General features: G+C 37.2%; 2 protein-coding genes across 2 annotated transcripts; one reads left to right on the plus strand and one right to left on the minus strand.

Moving 5' to 3' along the window:
* The first annotated feature begins 821 nt into the window (after positions 1-821).
* tspan13b (tetraspanin 13b) lies at positions 822-14,004 on the plus strand. The gene is made up of 6 exons (XM_084130898.1): positions 822-1,060; positions 2,678-2,845; positions 6,954-7,034; positions 7,716-7,829; positions 8,375-8,485; positions 13,142-14,004. Exons 1-6 carry the CDS (start codon positions 998-1,000, stop codon positions 13,214-13,216), a joined length of 612 nt encoding a protein of 203 aa, XP_083987024.1. The 5' UTR covers positions 822-997; the 3' UTR covers positions 13,217-14,004.
* A 315-nt stretch (positions 14,005-14,319) lies between these two features.
* agr2 (anterior gradient 2) lies at positions 14,320-16,907 on the minus strand. Its single transcript, XM_084131530.1, has 8 exons — positions 16,703-16,907; positions 16,422-16,548; positions 16,045-16,108; positions 15,654-15,706; positions 15,491-15,567; positions 15,085-15,148; positions 14,678-14,761; positions 14,320-14,578 (listed from the first exon to the last, which is right to left on the minus strand). The coding sequence occupies exons 2-8, from the start codon at positions 16,537-16,539 to the stop codon at positions 14,529-14,531; spliced, it is 510 nt and encodes a 169-aa protein (XP_083987656.1). The 5' UTR covers positions 16,540-16,548; positions 16,703-16,907; the 3' UTR covers positions 14,320-14,528.
* Positions 16,908-19,497: the final 2,590 nt, after the last annotated feature.

Below are 19,497 nucleotides of genomic sequence, written 5' to 3' on the forward strand. Positions count from 1 at the left end.
GTTTGTTGGCTACTACTCATTAAACTGCAGTATATACTATATACTAGTTATATAGGCCTACATCACAAAAATACACAGCTTTTGACAAAAGCAATAACAATAATGACAATAATGTAGCCTGTCTAGCTGTTTTCCATCTAACACTTCTTATCCATTATTGTTATCTTGGAGAATAAATGCTTCTCATCGCAACTGTTACTAAGGGGAGGCGGGAATACGTGAAAACCACAGTCTGTGCAATCATTATTCAGAAAAAAACTGACCAATCAATTTTACCGCAAACGGCCAGTTCCGCCTCCTTAAATGGTTGCCATTTCGGAGCAAAGCCCTCATTGAAATGTTGTGTAGACCTATATAAATATTTTTTTTAGAATATAAATTCATACTGCTTAATATTGTATCTGACTCATTAGTAGCCTAAGTTATTGTTTTTATAGATTGACAGAATTAATTTGCATCTGTAATTATTATAAAGAGGCATCTAGTGTGTGTGTGTGTGTGTGTGTGTGTGTGTGTGTGTGTGTGTGTGTGTGTGTGTGTGTGTTGCAGTGGTAGTGTTAATAACATTATTATTATTATTATTATTATTATTAGTAGTAGTAGTAGTAGTATTAATACATTTGCAGTCCAAAATCCAATAGGCTTAAAAGCAGCTCTGGGGTGCGTTTCCAAAAGCAAACTATGGTCGTAAGTTCTGTCATTACAGTGGAACTTGCGACCATAGTTGGCTAACGATGCTTTTGGGAAACGCACCCCAGAGCAGCCCTCCATCATCCTAAAAAAAAAGGATGGATTTTATTTGGTGGGATCTGGCAACCTCTCACGCATCAGCGTTCACTGTGAATTGGTCTGAACCACAAGCGTATTTTCTCCTTGCTCAACTACAATTTCTTCTCTTAAATTGTTCGATTTGCTTGTCATGTAACTGACATTTCCAGAGACGGAAATTTATACAGGTGAAAGCTTTTGTCCGGAAAAAAACAAAAAAACATTCAAGATGGGTTGCGCTGGATTCACCTGCTCCAAGAATTCCCTGTGCGCGCTCAACATCCTCTATGTTGTGAGTAACCAATGCATGAAGGGAAGCAACCATATGGAACATCTTTATCAGCCTTTATCCTAACATTTGCACATGTGTTTTATAAATGCTCATACAAGAGGTGTTTCTGTGCGGCTGTATTACAGTTCTCGGCGTCTCAGGGCTCATGTGAATTATTTAGGGAGATTCTTTGTGTGGAATGAGGCCGATGAGCGGTTCTGGTTTCACGCACAGCCTGTAGAATAACATCCCGGTTTCCTCGCAACTCGTCTGTTTTTGGCAAAGTCACATCCTGCTTTTGTTCTACTTATGCAGATATCCTGCTTCATTAGTCTCGAGCTGATATTGTGGTGGTGATTAAGTTCTTATCTTCATTAAAGTAGAAACTAAGAAAACATAATCAGCTGTGATCATTCACTTGTTATTTAGAGATCGGGGTAATTTCTCATTGTCACATGGACTAACCTCTAAAGAATCATTTGTGCTTTTGAGGAATGAATAGCCTTTTGTATAAACATTTTGTGTTATGATGATGTGACTGTTTTATTCTCAAGTGACATCACAGCTGTTGGGTCTTTCTCGCCATTTGCCTGCCATTTACTCCCTTGAATCATCACTGACATAACTCAAATGAAACTGAACCTTTTTGGAAAAAAAAAAAAAAAAAAAAAAAAAAAAAAACTTTGTTTACTGTGTGCAATACACAATGCAATAACTTTTAGGATTTAGGGAATTGTTTAAGAATCTGCCATTTATTAAAAAAAATAAATAAAAAAAAATGAATGAATGAATATGGTTCACGCCATTCTCGTGTAATTACCGTAACTATTCTGACCAGATTCTGACAAAAAAACATTCACGTGACTAATTTTCTGGGAGCTACGACTTGTACCACGTGACCGCTGTACCACGCGAGTGACGTGACCACTGCAGATTTATTTTGGAGTTATTAGTGCAATAGAATTTAAACGTATATTAATAATAATAACTTATAAGTCAGAATCCGTGGACAGCTCCGAATACAGCGTCACGTGTAGATCTTTAAATTATGGCGTGAATGCAGCATGAACTCTCCTTTTAGCTTATTTGACACTGAAGTGGGAAAATGTTATAGGCCTATTGAATATTGATGAGAATCGAAACATAATATAAAAAAGAATAATGATGATGATTACTTAATGTTTCAAAAGTGTCTTGTCTTTATCCCTGTTTTCCTCAATGATTTCTTATATTCTCTTAGCTTCCTCACCAGTTATTTTAGCATTATTTTTTTTTATATACGAATAGTTTTTATTAATATTTTGAATTAGCTTTTATTTCTATGTTTTCATTTTAATTTAGATTTAGTATTTTTATGCGTTTAGGACATTTGTGTTAGTTTTTGTATTTTAATACTTCTTTTTAGCTTTATATTTATTTCAGTTTAAATATTTATTGTTACTTCCAATTAAACTTATTTATTTTAAGTAGTGGTTAAGGCAATACTTGTAATTTCATTTAATTTTTGTAAAAGTTTTTCCATCTAATATTTTATTTCAGATTTATTTCAGTTAATGAAAGCAATTCAATGAAAGTTTATGTAGATTTATTTTACATTTACAATTTTACAATAACACCACTGTTCCTCCCTGACTTCAGATGGTGAGCTTGCTGATGATTGGCATCGCTGCCTGGGGGAAGTGTTTTGGGCTGGTGTCGAGCTTCCAGGTGGTGGGTGGCATCATTGGAGTGGGGGTCTTCCTCTTCTTTGTTGCCCTTGCTGGACTTATTGGTGCCATGAAGCACCACCAGGTTCTGCTGTTCTTTGTATCCTTTACTGTGATCATAAATAGACAGTGAACATAGCAGTTGTAGTGCAGTGTTTAGACATTAGTATGTATGTCAAGCAGAATGAATAAATCATTTTAACTGTACTGTGCAATTATATTAGTGGGCTGGAATTAGCTGAAAGTTTGTGGCTGCATCTGAAATTGTGTTCTACAGTGAGGAAAATATGTATTTGAACACCCTGCTATTTTGCAAGTTCTCCCACTCAGAAATCATGGAGGGGTCTGAAATTGTCATCGTAGGTGCATGTCCACTGTGAGAGACATAATCTAAAAAAAAAAATACAGAAATCACAATGTATGATTTTTTAACTATTTATTTGTATGATACAGCTGCAAATAAGTATATGAACACCTGAGAAAATCAATGTTAATATTTGGTACAGTAGCCTTTGTTTGCAATTACAGAGGTCAAACGTTTCCTGTAGTTTTTCACCAGGTTTGCACACACTGCAGGAGGGATTTTGGCCCACTCCTCCACACAGATCTTCTCTAGATCAGTCAGGTTTCTGGGCTGTCGCTGAGAAACACGGAGTTTGAGCTCCCTCCAAAGATTCTCTATTGGGTTTAGGTCTGGAGACTGGCTAGGCCACGCCAGAACCTTGATATGCTTCTTACAGAGCCACTCCTTGGTTATCCTGGCTGTGTGCTTCGGGTCATTGTCATGTTGGAAGACCCAGCCTCGACCCATCTTCAATGCTCTAACTGAGGGAAGTTAGAGCAAAATCTAAAATCTCAAAAATCCCCCCCCAAATCTCGCAATACATGGCCCCGGTCATCCTCTCCTTAATACAGTGCAGTCGCCCTGTCCCATGTGCAGAAAAACACCCCAAAGCATGATGCTACCACCCCCATGCTTCAAAGTAGGGATGGTGTTCTTGGGATGGTACTCATCATTCTTCTTCCTCCAAACACGTTTAGTGGAATTATGACCAAAAAGTTCTATTTTGGTCTCATCTGACCACATGACTTTCTCCCATGACTCCTCTGGATCATCCAAATGGTCATTGGCAAACTTAAGACGGGCCTTGACATGTGCTGGTTTAAGCAGGGGAACCTTCCGTGCCATGCATGATTTCAAACCATGACGTCTTAGTGTATTACCAACAGTAACCTTGGAAACGGTGGTCCCAGCTCTTTTCAGGTCATTGACCAGCTCCTCCCGTGTAGTTCTGGGCTGATTTCTCACCTTTCTTAGGATCATTGAGACCCCACGAGGTGAGATCTTGCATGGAGCCCCAGTCCGAGGGAGATTGACAGTCATGTTTAGCTTCTTCCATTTTCTAATGATTGCTCCAACAGTGGACCTTTTTTCACCAAGCTGCTTGGCAATTTCCCCGTAGCCCTTTCCAGCCTTGTGGAGGTGTACAATTTTGTCTCTAGTGTCTTTGGACAGCTCTTTGGTCTTGGCCATGTTAGTAGTTGGATTCTTACTGATTGTATGGGGTGGACAGGTGTCTTTATGCAGCTAACGACCTCAAACAGGTGCATCTAATTTAGGATAATAAATGGAGTGGAGGTGGACATTTTAAAGGCAGACTAACAGGTCTTTGAGGGTCAGAATTCTAGCTGATAGACAGGTGTTCAAATACTTATTTGCAGCTGTATCATACAAATAAATAGTTAAAAAATCATATATTGTGATTTCTGGATTATTTTTTTTTAGATTATGTCTCTCACAGTGAACATGCACCTACGATGACAATTTCAGACCCCTCCATGATTTCCATGGGAGAACTTGCAAAATAGCAGGGTGTTCAAATACTTATTTTCCTCACTGTATATAGTATGAATCCAGGTGCACTACATTCACCATGTTGTCAGTATCATGCGACCTACCAGCGTCGCTTCACCGCCATTCACAGATCCTCTCCCGTGGCCTCATGGGATAGTAAAGTGTCCATTGTATGCACACTTCAGAAAGTAGTAGGTCATCCGGGTACTTTTTGCCTACTCTTTTATGAGTACTGTGAATTCGGACATGCTTCTTTTGTCACATACTGTTTTTCGCCTACTATATAGTATGCGATATCAGAAGCAGCCAATTTTCTTAAATATTCATTTTCTTGGTGCATGTTGTAAGATCCTTCTGTAAACTGAACACCACTGGAACCACCCTATGTAATCAGTCCAAAAATAATTAACTGAAACTAAAATAGCTAGTTATTTATATTAATTGGTTGAAATGCTTTTTTCTAATGGGATCAAACCGTTTATTAATGTTCATATACATATTTTCAATGGCCTCATGCAAACAAACTCTAATGTGTGTCAGGTATTTGTCTTTCATTACATGAAGTGCTCTGTGTTTGTCTTCATTGCTCTTGGAAATGAGACAGGGTTATGATCTGCTCATGTAATGTATTTCACTCTGTTTCCATAGAGTGGTGCAGTTAACATGACAAATGAGAGTGCACATCAGTGTACTACTTATGTAAAAAGGTCTCTTAAACTAAATTAAATGAAGTAATCCTGAGATGAATTTGGGTCATTACTAAAAATGTTTATAGGAAGCTTGTATTACACTCTGATACTCAAGGAGGAATTATTGCATGATTATTCCAGTCTGTTAATGGATATGGGTGTAATGACGGGTCTACAGGATTAGGATCCATCTGCAGTTTTATTGAAAACCAGAGTTATGCAGTAAAGGTGCAATCTACAGTGAAGACAATTGCGAGGACGAGACAATAGTGTAAACAGAAACAGGCAGTAGTCCGGACAGGCAGCAAACGTAGGCCTACAGCGTCCAAAGGCAAGAAGAGTCCAGGGCAGGCGGCAAAGAATCAAGCAAGGGTATAATCGGTCACCGAGGCAAATCAAGACTTTGCAAAGTATGTGCGGGTGTGATCTGCTTAAGTAATGTGTGTGTGTGTGTGTGTGTGTGTGTGTGTGTGTGTGTGTGTGTGTGTGTGTGTGTGTGTGTGTGTGTGTGTGTGATGAAATGCAGGCGAGAGTGCAATAAGTCCCAGGAATGAGGGCCTATAGGAAATGAAGTCCAAATGAGAAAGTCAATATTCAGGTGATGGCTCTCTCTGGTGGTGCGAAGGAGACGGTGCGGGAGCCTCGCTTGTAACAATGGGAAACTATTTTAGTATATACAATTTCTTTCTTACTCAATAAAACATAAAATAATCATGTTTTTTTAAGCATAGCTTACAGTGTAATACAATTTTGTATGTCATTGCCATTTATTATTGGATTCCAACCACTATATGTGCCTTGATTTATATTATGTCTTGTTGAATCTTTTGTTTTTATTTAAAGTTTAGATATTTAATATATAACGTCTGAATTTGCAGATAGTGGTAGACTTGGTGTTAACAGTTTAGAATAGTATTTATAACATGTGTGTGTGTATATATATATATATATATATATATATATATATATATATATATATATGTATATATACATATATGTATGTATATATATATGTATGTGTATATATATATATGTATGTGTATATATATATGTATGTGTATATATATATGTATGTGTATATATATATATATGTATGTGTATATATATATGTATGTGTATATATATATGTATGTGTGTATATATATATATATGTGTATATATATATATGTGTGTATATATATATATGTGTGTATATATATATATATATGTGTGTGTGTATATATATATATATATATATATATATATATATATACACACATATATATATATATATATATATACACATATATATATATATATATATATATATGTATATATACATATATTTATGTATATATATATGTATGTGTATATATGTATGTATATATATATGTATGTGTATATATATATATATATATATATATATATATATATATATATATATGTGTGTGTATATATATATATGTGTGTGTGTGTATATATATATATATATATATATATATATATATATATATATATATATGTGTATATATATATATATATATATATATATATATATATATATATATATATATATATATATATATATGTATATATATATGTGTGTGTGTGTGTATTCTTCAGTGATTTTACTCTGAATATTTCTGAATTGGATTCTGTGTTTTAATCCTTAATTTGTTGAATAGTATATGATTATCCTCTTCCTGGTGTTTGTAGTTCAGTTTTCAGTGTCTAGTGCGTGTCTGGCTATCAATGAGGACCAGCAGGTAAGATTGATCACTGTACTTCAGTATACTGTATATACTTGCATAAATCCACTTTGGTGGTTTGTAGTCTTTTGAAATGTGCTACAAATAAAAATAATTTTGAAAGAATTAAAAAAATATTCGCAAGGATGCATTAAATTGAATAAATTAAACTAAATAAATGCTTTTATAATGTTACAAAATATATCTATTTCAAATAAATGCTGTTCTTTTGAACTTTTTATTCATCAAAGAATCCTGAAATATAAACTGTTTTCAACATGGATGATAATAATAATAAATGTTTCTTGAGCAGAAAATCAGCAAATTAGAATGATTTCCGAAGGATCATGTGACACTGAAGACTGGAGTCAAATTCAGCTTTGCCATAGCTGGAATAAATTACATTTTCAAACATATTTAAATAGAAAACAGTTATTTTAAATGGTAATAATATTTCACAATATTAGTGTTTTTACTGTGTTTTTGATCAAATAAATGCAACATTGGTGAGCATAAGAGACTTCTTTAAAAAAAACTGGGTCTAAAATGAACTAAAACTAAAATGACTAAAATGAACCCCAACCCTAAACTTTGATGCATGTAAATGGTTGTCTTTTTATTTGTTTATTTATTATTATTGTTGTTTGTTCGATTTTGTGTTTTCTCATAAGTTGTCATGTGTTTCATACCTGTGTGTAGAATCACCTTCTGGAGGTGGGCTGGAATAACTCTCTGACCACTCAGAGGGACGTGGAGAAGAGTCTGAACTGCTGCGGTTTCTCTCACATGGACATCAATGGAAGCTGTGCCGCAGTAATTTCCTCTGATACACACTCTTCATTGTTGTTTTGTTATGTTCTTGAAGAATTGCTTGTGCTGAACTATATAAATGACACCTGTGTGGATGATAATGACTGTGTTAATCATTTGCATGCTTATTATGATAGCATAAGTTAAGCAGTTACATTATTTGTTCTATTATAATAACTCTGTTTCACTTTATTTTTATGGTCCCTTTTAACAAACTCTGTTGACTAGAAGTGATGTTACACGTATATGTCAACTAACTCTCATTAGAGTGTTAGTAGAGTATTAGTAGACTGGTTGGTTTAGGGTTAGAATAAGTTAACATGTACTTGCAAAGTTACTTATAGTCAGTAGAATATTTACTTGGGAGAGCATCACAATAAAAAGTTAGCAGATATTAAGCAGACAGTCTACTAATACTCCTTTGAGAGTTAGTTGACAGGCGTTGCAAAGTTACTCATAGTCAAACAGAACGTTCAAAAGGGACCATCAAAATAAAGTGTTATAAATAACTCACTGCTCTTGTCAATGTCTGTTCTGCTTCTGTGCAGCCCTGCTTCCATTACAGCACTTGTACCACATGTGCAGCAAAGATCCAGGAGCACGCCGGTGAGGTGCTGCGCTTCGTCGGAGGGATCGGTCTCTTCTTCAGCTTCACTGAGGTCAGCCTGCTAAACTAACTTCTGCTTTGATCTCTTCTTTGAAATTCTTCAGTGAATTTGACATCCAGAATGTTTTCTGGTGTTTCTTGAGCTTTCTTTAGTGTGTAATGTTGCTGTTTAAGCATGAAAGAGTCTGCAAAGCTTATATTCTCTATATCAGGAAGCTGTTACGCTGGGAAATTGTATGTGGGAATTCACCTTCAGGGAGGCCTGGAGAGCCCTACTACCTGATAGCAAGCTAGAAAACTGGTTGCTATGAACCCTGATTCCGGGTGTCAGTCCCAGAGTTGCCTGCTAAGGCCAGCTGCCCAGTCCTGGGGCTCAGTCTCGGAGTGGTCTGTTAAGGCCGGCCGCCTGAAAGTTTTCTTAGGTAAGAAACTGACTGCCATGAACCAATAAGGTTGAGGACTGAGCTTCATGGTGGCCTGATAAGGCCAACCTCCTGACATTGGTCTTACTAGCTGGCAAAAATTACCCACTCTGTTGGGGGTTTGCCTTCTGGGAGGTCTAAACGGCCAACCATACAGTGGCAAATCTTATTTGGTTGATCATGATCGGGGCTCGCCTCCAGAGAGGCCCACTGAAGCCAATTGTCTGATTGGCCAGTGAATTTAACAGCCAAGCACCCTATCTGCTGGCTGTGTACCCCATCACTCGAAAACTCATGAGAAGCCTACTCGGCCTGAGGCACGCCAGTGCTGTCAGCCATCTACCCATACTGCTGGGGACACGCTTTCAGGGAGGCCTGGTAGGGCCTACTAACTGATAGCAAGTCTATTCTGCTATGAACACAACACTGTTGGGAACCATACTATACCAACTCAAACATTAGGGCCACCCACAGGAAGCCTCTTGAGGCTGGCTACCTGGTCGCAGCTTTAATGCATGTCCCACAACATTGGGACTCTCTTCCGAGGAGGCCTGTTAAGGCCTTCTACCCGTCAGTGAGTCTACTGCCCGAACTACTAAGGCCAACCACCTGAGGCAAGCTGGCCTAAAGAGCCCTTTTGGGGGCTGCCTGTCAAGGAGGCCTACTGAGGCCTACGACTTGACAGCGCAGCCTTCGTTGGCAGATAAGCTGTTTACACAGCGCCTACAGCACAGGTGTCAAACTCAGTTCCTGGAGGGCCACAGCCCTACAGAGTTTTGTTCCAACCCTGCTTCAACACACACACACACCTGCAGTATTCAAAAAAGCCTGAAGGACTTGATTAGCTGATCAGGTGTGTTTAATTAGGGTTGAAGCTAAACTCTGCAGGGCTGTGGCCCTCCAGGAACTGAGTTTGACACCCCTGGCCTACAGTATCCTGGTACCTAACCACATTGCCCATGGCAGTGTACTCAGCAAAAACGCAACACCCCTTATGCAAGGGGAGTACAACATACGCCACCCTGCCTCAATGGAGGCCCCAGATTGAGGAGCCTACCATCTATACGCATGGGTGTCAGCTCATGGCAATGGTCTGGATTCAAGGGAGCGTACTTCGAAAACCAAAATGAAGTGAAGGTTAGAACTTTCCACTCGACCCGAGCCATAGTGGTGTGCGGTAGAATGATACAGAGCTGAGAGTGGAGTACTCAGAACTACCCTGTATCAACAGGGGAGTACCAACCACTTGCTCCTGAGAATTTAACAGGGTGTGGGCCTGCCAGTGGCTATAGAGGTGACCGAAAATGTAGAGGTGACCGCCCAGCCTAGGGGAGTGGGGCTTGCTTGGAAGCCAACCACCTTCAACCCATCGCTTGAGCAGTGCCTCAGCGAGCTGAGTGGAGCCTACTCTGGAGGCCCAAGTCCATATGCTAGCTCTGCCCAAAAAGACCCATTGTACTGGGTAGGCCTTATTGGAGGCCTAACCCTAGGTCTTTATCAATCACGCCTCTACACCAACCTGCATTACTCTTCTCACCCCTGAATGCAGAGAAGGGGGCGGGCCTTGGCTGAACGACTCCCTATTGGGAGGAGGCTCTCATATAGGGATGCTAAAAAGCCTACATTGACATGGTTAAGGGCCAGAGGCAGAAAATGCTTTAGCAGAATGACTTCACTATCCCTAGTATAGCCTAGGCCAGCTATTGAGGCTGCCCTGGTGAGGGCCAGCCAATAAGCATATCTCTCCGTGGCCACCATCGCCGCCATCGACCAGCCAATCGCAGCAGCAGTTTGTTTAGTGGCCCGGAGAGGTAGATCTGTGGTGTGGTGCAGCTCAGCAACCGCCTCAGGGACAGACTGCCCCCTGGTCGAGGTCCCCCAGCAGATTGGCCTGGTATGCCAGCAACATCGCCATGGTGTGCAGGGCAGCACTGGCCTGACCCACTGATGTCAAACGTGACGTTGTCTTCAGTGGTTTGGGTGGCAGGGTTGGAGCTCTCAGTGTTGATGCCCGCCCGCATGCAAGATAGCTCGCAAACGACTCGTTGATGGGCAGCATTGACACATACCCATGTTCTCCTATCCCCTCAACATCAGCGAAACTAGCCCGCTGATGTCAGTGGATACGGGCAGAATATGGGTTCTTCCATGCCCTCTCGATCTCAGTATGAAGATCGAGAAGGAATGGAAGGCTCACCTGAGCTGGTGGTTTACTGTGAGCGATCTCTCCCCTAACGCGCTGCCATCAGTTCAGCATACACCGGGCAGAGTGGCTGAGAGGGTTCAGAATCTATCTGATTATCATCACCCTCATCAGCCATCTCCTGCTGATCCTGAAGAGCATTTACTGCTGGGCTAAGAGGAGGAGAGAAATCCTCCACCTGCAGCTCACCCTCGTCAGCCGCCGAATCGTCTGAGAGGGTTATAACCACGAGGTCCAGACGCTGAACCCTCTTCACTCGAGAAGAGGGCCAGATGAGAGCGGGGTGTTCTCAAGGGAAAACGCTCCCTCGAGAACTGCCTGTGCGTGCTCTTTACCCATACAAAAAATCCACAATTTGTGTGTGTCAGGCGGCGTCAAGTATCTTGGGCATGAGTCCGCACACTTCTGGAAGCATTCTCAGTGCATTTCATTTTTCTTACCGTAATCTCATGAGCTTACAGACAGAACAGCCCTTGATGACGAAAAGGTGATTGTCATGTTTGCAAGGCACCCTTTTATACTTCCAGGTTGCACGTTAATGAAGTCAGCGGCTGTCGCCAGTCAATGTGATTGCCGTGATTTGATAGTGATTTCAGACACCTGTCACGCCTGAGGCTTTCCCCCAAACCGTCAATCGACACAGTGCGAGTTCCCTTTCGAAAGGGAACAGGTTAACTGCAAGTTAACTCACCATATTCAGTGAATAAAAAAAGTTTAACGTTGCATTACATTGCAATTTTACTGTAAAATACTGTAAAATTGTATTGTAAAACTCCATTCCTAGAGCTTCCGAACAAATGGGTTTTTTGGGGTGCGGACTGATGGGGCAGTGAACCCAAGGAGTCAGTCCTAGAGCTCCTCCTGTCCGATTTTAGGGAAAAATCTGGTCTTTTGGAGACGTCAAATAGATTTTTAGGCGCGTCGAAAGATCACCACAGACACAGTACAATCCACATGGGATAATCTCACAGTATAACAAGCAGCTGTACAAAATATGATACACCAGAGTTTTGCCAGGTTATCTCTTTTAATTTTTTTTATAACTGTATCCACTGTACGTCCGACTGACTACCACTGTATTCTTCCTTTTGATTCTAAACTGAGAATTGGGTAAGAGCAAAATAAGATAAACCGGTGTTTTGACAGATGAGAAGTTTATTCTATGTATCATTTTTTTTACTACTTTAATTTATTTTACCCTAATTAATTTTATAACTGTATAATTTATCTCTTTTAATTCCTGTTTTAATTTCCCTTGCTTTCATTTTGGGCTTATTTTCTATGCAAAGCACTTTGAATTGCCATAGTGTGGTATTTTAATTCCTTTCTATGTAAAGCACTTTGAATTGCCATAGTGTATGAAATGTGCTTTATAAATAAACTTGCCTTGCCTTGCTTTGCCTAAAATGTATGGTTTTTGGAAGCAAAAAGAATGAATTAATTAATTACAATATGACAAAATAATTTACACTTAAAATCTATATAATAAAAAAAATTATTATTATTTTTAAAGTAAATTATTGTTAAAATTATATATGATTGTATTATTATGGTGGTTATCAGTACATTTTAGTTTATAAAGTAGTATTTTAACATTTTATCACTTAAAGTAATAGTTCACTTAAAAATGAAAATTCTGTCATCATTTACTCACCCTCAAGTTGTTTCAAACCTGTATGGATTTCTTTCTTCTGCTGAACACAAAAGAAGATATTTTGAAGAATGTCAGTAACCAAACAGTTGATATACCCCATTGGCTTCATCAACTGTTTGGTTACAGACATTCTTCAAAATATCTTATTTTGTGTTCAGCAGAAGAATGAAATTCATACAGGTTTGAAACAACTTGAGGGTGAGTAAATGATGACAGAATTTTCTTTTTTAAGTGAACTATTCCTTTAACGAAATATACTAGTAAAAAAAATATACAGTTACCAATTTGCCATCCCATAACACCTGAACACTGTCACTGTATTTTTTTACAGAACATTTCTAGCAACCACAGCTGCCAGTTTTTTACTGTACATTTAACAGAACATTTACAGTGTGTTTGTTTTTCCTCCCATCATTCTGGTTATTTCAGATTCTGGGTGTTTGGCTGACATATAGGTACAGAAACCAAAAGGACCCACGGGCGAATCCAAGCGCCTTCCTGTAGATTTGAATCGTATTATGTCGTCTGACCACTGGAATTCTCATTGGAGCTGTTAAAGAGTGTGTGTGTTTGCTTTTACAGAAGAGGAGACCAGCCTGCGTGTTCTTGCTGCTATATATTATTATGTGCTTGATTTTTCAAGAGTACAGTGTGAATGTACTATCATGAGGCTGTACTTATAAGAATTCCTCTCTACGAAAGAACAGAACACCAAATACTAGTATGCAGTACTTACACTAATGGGCTAAACAACAAAGACCATTTGATTTTATGTTAACAGTTTTATCTTATGTGGTAAAACACATTAACAGAAAATGAGCTGCTGTGATCAAGACGTGCAGTGTGAGCATGACACTATTTGTGTTGTTTATATATAAATATTGACAATATCAGAATGTTTCAATTCCACATTGATTTCTGATAATAAATGCACACATTTACAATTAGCATGGATGACAGTAAAAGTTGCTCGGAAACTGTTAGTATGCTAGATGCATTATTTGGACTTCAAAATGAGTGAAAAATTTAAAGAACTCAATTACTTAAAAAGATTAATGGATGAATGTTTTTTGAGCAATGTTTAATGATCTCGGATTTCATATTACATATTTACCTGCCCATTTTCATTATGTGTGTGTGTGTGTTAGTTTCACTGACTTGATTTCGTGTATTGTTTTTGCTTCTTGCATGAATTCCTCATTGAAATGTACATCTATATCCAATGGTTCTGTGAACTGCTCTCTCAAGCATTTGAAATCAGAAAAAATAAAGACTCTGTGGACACAATTGTACTTTGGCCAATTTTGTCTTTTGTATAACTTAATTGTTGGGTTATGCCTAATGCTTTTATTCTCTGAAATCCCCTTCCATTATTTCAGGAGAGCAACTTCCTCTAACCTAAACCAATCAGAAACTGACACGCTCGGGCCAGCTCAGCTAGTAACTAGGCAACAATATGACTCAGGAAAACACAGTGCCACCAGTTACTCGGACTCCTCCCACCAGGATACAAACCGGAGACTCCGTTAGCTGGAAAACCACATAGCCTCTGCTTTGAATAAACTGTGCAAACGTCGCTGCGTACACAAATTACTACGAGCACCAACTTTTTGTACAACTTCATTTATTGAAAAAAGCAAACATGGAAATGAAAGCCTGACGGTTAACCGTAACAGAATCTATTCAAAGAAAGTATTTCAAATTTGTACAGAGCTTTACAGTGCGGTTCATGCCGTCAGTGAACAAATGACAGAATAATAGTGGCTCTCAGGGAAGTAATATCCTCTCGGCGGACAAAAATACTAGATTTTTGTGTTCACAACTCTGTCTTCAAAAACTTCAGGGCTCTTTGCATGTTGCTTAACACTGTGGAAACAAAACCAAACAAGTGACCCTGTCAGTATGACGATGATGATGATGTTGTGTAATAACTTATCTTGGCATTAAAATTGCTTTCAGACTTACAGAGTTTCATGTCAGCCGGCTCATAGGCGTACATGCGGTTGGAATAGCGGCCTGTGATGTCTGCACGAACGGTCATGGAGGGATCTGAAAAACAGGAACGATTTGAATCATTTATGCCGACTTAATGTGTTGTGTACACTGTTAAAATGACATGACCAATGAGTTATTACAAACTTTATATTTTTACATTGCTTTAACTCATCAAAATAAGTTGCAGTTCTCAACTTTTTTTGTAAGTTATAGCTAACGTTACAAGATTCAACTCATTTTTTTTTTTTTTAAGTCAGTTTAATTTAAGTTGAAATGACTTAAATAGCCAAGTTGATTATACTTAAAAATGTAAGGCAGTAAAAACATTTTTACAGTGTAGCATCATTTATCTGTCTGTCATAATTAAATCAACTCACCAACAAAGAGGATTCTGGGAACATACTGTCCATCAGGAGACAAGTGCTTATCTGTGGTCTCGTACTGTAAAAAACATGAATCCCAGTTCAATTTACAGACATTCACAATACACATAACAGACAGACCAGGACACTTTAATGCTGTTAATTTATTAACAATGAGCAATACATTTGTTACATGATTTATTCATTTTTGTTAACTGTTGTTAATAAAAATACAACCCTCCCTTGTTAGTTCATGTTAGCTCTGGTCCATTAAATAGCATATTAACAGATACAGATTTGATTTTAATTATGAGTTAGTAAATAAGCATTAATTAAGATTAATAATGCTTTAGACTAATTTTTCATTGTTAGTTAGTTTAACTAATGTTAACAAATGTAAAGTGTTAGTGATTTTACTCACCACCAGATTCAAGATCACGAATTCCTCATCGACCAACTTCTGGATGTCTTTATCCTCAGCAAAGGCCTTCTTTAGAGCTAATTAAATAATACAAACATGAAGAACAAACTAAGAATTTTAAACTACCAGTCAATGGAAATGTCAAAATAAAAGTCCAGCTTACCCTGGCTGTGTGGACAGTCCTCCAGGTGAAAGATGACCATGAGGGGCTTGTTCCTAATTAAACAGATAATACAAGTTGTACAAAATATTAAAAAAGATCATAGAAAAAAGGTAACACTTTATTTTACAGTGTCCTTGTTACACATTACATGTACTTTCTACAGTAACGACAATTATGCATAATTACATGCAACTAACCCAAACCCATGTTTTAATTCATATTACTCAGTACTTAAATGTATAATTAGCCTACACAATTACACTTAAAATAAAGTGTAACCAAAAACAAAAAATCATATCAAAAATCATCAGCAGATCTTCTATACACACAAAATTACTGATTATTGAACACCATATACTCTATAATTCTATATAATACAAGCTTTTCTCACTTGGATCGTGACCAAAACAGAGCTTCCTCGTACGTCTGTGCCCAAATCAACTGATCGCCCCATCCTGAAAAGAAAAGAATACACAATATGAATCATAAAAAACAAAATCTACTTAGCCAATGTGGATGACTTCTACTACAGGCCATTCAAATCAATATTGCACAAAGCGAGGTCTGGAGTTGTATTTCACACAATAAAGAACTAGAATATTTCTAAAAGTAATCTCAATGAAAATGATCCTTTACTACTTTCTGCGTATACAGTTCATTATGTAGCTTTAGTTTTGCTAGTATGACAGATAACGACAGCACACCTGCTTAGTCATATTATGCAAAATTGTTTAAAAGAATGTGTCGAGATGTTTTCATGAAGCTGACCTCTAGAGAGAGTCTGAGGAATCCTCTTCTCCTTCTTCGGAGTGGTCTTCTCAGGCTTCCCCATGGCAGAGGACAAGGCCACCAGGACCAAGAGCACTGATAGTAATCCTTTAAGCATCTTCACGAGCTGAAAGAACAAAGCATTTCAATATATAGCTGTTAGGAAATGACAAAGCATGATTATAACAACCGTCCCAGCAGTTGCATGCTAGAAAGCGATTTTTAGCAAAGCCTTCTGGAAAATATACAAGCACAATGTCCCTTTAATGACGGGTCCTCACCTGTTCTCAGGTTCCCTGCTGTGTATGTGTTCCGGCTCAGACTCCTGGTCCTCTGTTTCCACCCTCTCTCACCTGTTCGACACTTATACACCTGTTAACCTGAGGCTCCGCCCACCCCTCTCCTGCTCTGGAATGCCATTCTGCGCTTTGGTGCTGGTCAGCCCCATTTTGCATGCCAACTTTCATTAACTTATTTATTTGGCCTGGGGCCAAGGACAGGTCGGCAGATGTAAGTGTGATAAGCTTTCGAAGACTAGTATGATTGGGCTTCTTAGGATTGGCTGAGCTCTAATCCGTGACGTCAGAGGGGTACATTAATGGGGTTTCGTAATTTGAGGCATGACGTGGTGTTAGAATGAGAAACCAATGTTATGCATTAATATCTTAATGGCCCATTTTGTCAAATACTATACTAATACAAATTATCATTGAACAGCATAGGAAATCTACTATTTGTATGAAGAACCATTTGGACATTATAACTGGTGCATTATAATTAATCTGATATCTGTAATATAATAGGGTGTGGATTTATAGTCTTTATGCAAAGTCTAGTTTGCCGGTGAAATCCTACCCCTCAAACATTTGTTTAATGAAGCGCTCAAAAGGAAGTTTCTTGAATTCTGACGTGTCCTTAAGACGGCTGATTATGAGGAAGACTTTTGGTGTAACTTTTTTTTCTGTGTAACCTTTTATTATTATTATTATTTTAAAATATTCAGTTTATTTTCATTCATTTTCAAAAATGTGCGTTATTTATACATTTATTATTATTTATTTAATAATATTTTTCAATTCTTTTTTTTTTTTTTTTCTTTTCTTTTATTGTGCTAAAAAATGATGTTTAAAAAAAAAAAAAAAAAATGCGCGTCTTTAAAGGGATAGTTCACCCAAAAATCTAAATTTGCTGTTAATTTACTCTCCTTAAGGCCATCCAAGATGTAGGTTTTCCAAAAAAAAATCTTCAATTGAACAGTAAAGACGATTTTTAGCTGAAACTGTAGCTGAAACTGTCAGGAGCCATGGGTATTATTTTTTTTACTCTCAAAGTGACTATTGACTTGCATTATACAAATCACCAAGGTAAACAGTTTCAACTAAAAATCTTCTTTACTGTTCAACTGAAGAATAAAGTCGCCTACACCTTGAATGGCCTGAGGGTGAGTAAATTAACAGCACATTTTCATTTTTGAGACTCACTTTTTTTCTGTGTAACCTTATATGATTATTTTTTTAAATTTCATTCGGTTTATTTTCATTCATTTCCAATCATATTTATTTATTATTTATATATTTATATTAAATATGTATTATTTTTTCATATTTCATTTCGTTTAAATTTAATATATTTATTTATCATTATTATTTTATTTATTATACATTACATTACAGTGAAGCCATCACCATTGACATTTTGTTTGATCATTTGGAAATGATACTGATAACTGTATAACATGTCAGTTGCGGGCGTTATTGTGTAACATCCTCTGTTGAGTTGCTCAAATGTCGAATGTTCAAATTTCCGGAGCAAGTCATATAGCATCTGTGCTGGTGAATGCTTAGCTAATTTCATCTTCTCTGAAAAATGACTCTCTCTGAAAATAATGTTGTAATTCAGGCCTGACAAAGTCCCTTTCCACTAGCAGCTCTGGGATAATGTGACCAGTGGAGGATCAATGGTGTCTTTGTGCAGAGTGGAATCAACTCAAGGCCTCTACGACAACCAACACCACTCAGACTGAATGAATCAAGTCTTTTTATGACTTCACTCTCTGTGTCCTTCAGGTGGACATTTCTCTGTCACTATATTTCTGCCATTGTGCTGAAAATGACAGGTTTGACAAACTAAAGATTCATCACAAACAAAAGGCATGCAGGAGACTAAAGCAGAGGATGTGCTCTACATTTAAGACAAGGTGTTAAACCTTCAGAAAATGTTGTTTATAATAATCTTTAATTATTCAAATATTATATTAATATAATAATGAAATAACATAGAATATCATATAACTTTAAACAATATAATTGCATTATAATATGGTATTTTTAAAAATATAATATATATTTTAATAATTTAATAAATAATAAAAATAATCTGTAAGATTTTTTGAAAGAAGTCTCTTATCCCTTTTGAAAGAAGTCCCTAATTTGAAATTTTCGATTTAAATATATTTTAGAATGTGATGGTAAACTTAAATTTTCAGCATCATTGTTCAGTGTCACATAATCCTTCAGAAATCATTCTAATATGCTGATTTCTTTGTTATTATCAATGACAATGTTGTGCTGCTTAATATTTTTTAAACAGCATTTACTTGAAAAATAAATATTTTGTAGCAATGTAAAAGTCTTTACTGTCTTGACAATTTAAGGAATCCTTGTTGAAAAACAAAAAACAATTGAATGGTAGTGTGCATGTTCACATTTATTTGCAAATATAGCATAATAATATTCTATTACCAAGATGTGTGACTTGTCTGAATACAGCTTAAAACATATTTGTTTGAGTTAGTTATATTTTCTGGCAATAAACATTAAATATGTATGCATATATATATATATATATATATATATATATATATAGGCTATATATATTTATCGAAAGCATTCAAGTATCATGCTCACAAGACAAATGGATATATATATTTTTTTTTTTTTAAACAATTTTCCTGTACGTTCCAGAGGAAACACTCAATGTTTGTGAAAATGACACAGGATGAATGAATTGCTGAGGTGTCCTTAACTGTAATTTAGGTGTCCTCCACTTTCCATGCAGGCAGAAATTCTATGAACCT

Source organism: Abramis brama (assembly GCF_963993115.1).
Source record: "Abramis brama genome assembly, chromosome: 12".
Lineage (NCBI taxonomy): Eukaryota > Metazoa > Chordata > Actinopteri > Cypriniformes > Leuciscidae > Abramis > Abramis brama.

Excerpts from the sequence above, each read along its gene's own strand:
- tspan13b (XM_084130898.1), top strand. The coding sequence starts at position 998 with ATGGGTTGCGCTGGATTCACCTGCTCCAAGAATTCCCTGTGCGCGCTC. Across the intron at positions 2,846-6,953 it reads ACCAGGTTCTGCTGTTCTTT|TATATGATTATCCTCTTCCT; the intron begins GTATCCTTTACT and ends TTTGTTGAATAG. Across the intron at positions 8,486-13,141 it reads TCTTCTTCAGCTTCACTGAG|ATTCTGGGTGTTTGGCTGAC; the intron begins GTCAGCCTGCTA and ends TGGTTATTTCAG.
- agr2 (XM_084131530.1), bottom strand. The coding sequence starts at position 16,539 with ATGCTTAAAGGATTACTATCAGTGCTCTTGGTCCTGGTGGCCTTGTCC. Across the intron at positions 15,149-15,490 it reads TCGTGATCTTGAATCTGGTG|TACGAGACCACAGATAAGCA; the intron begins GTGAGTAAAATC and ends TGTTTTTTACAG. Across the intron at positions 14,762-15,084 it reads TCCCAGAATCCTCTTTGTTG|ATCCCTCCATGACCGTTCGT; the intron begins GTGAGTTGATTT and ends CCTGTTTTTCAG.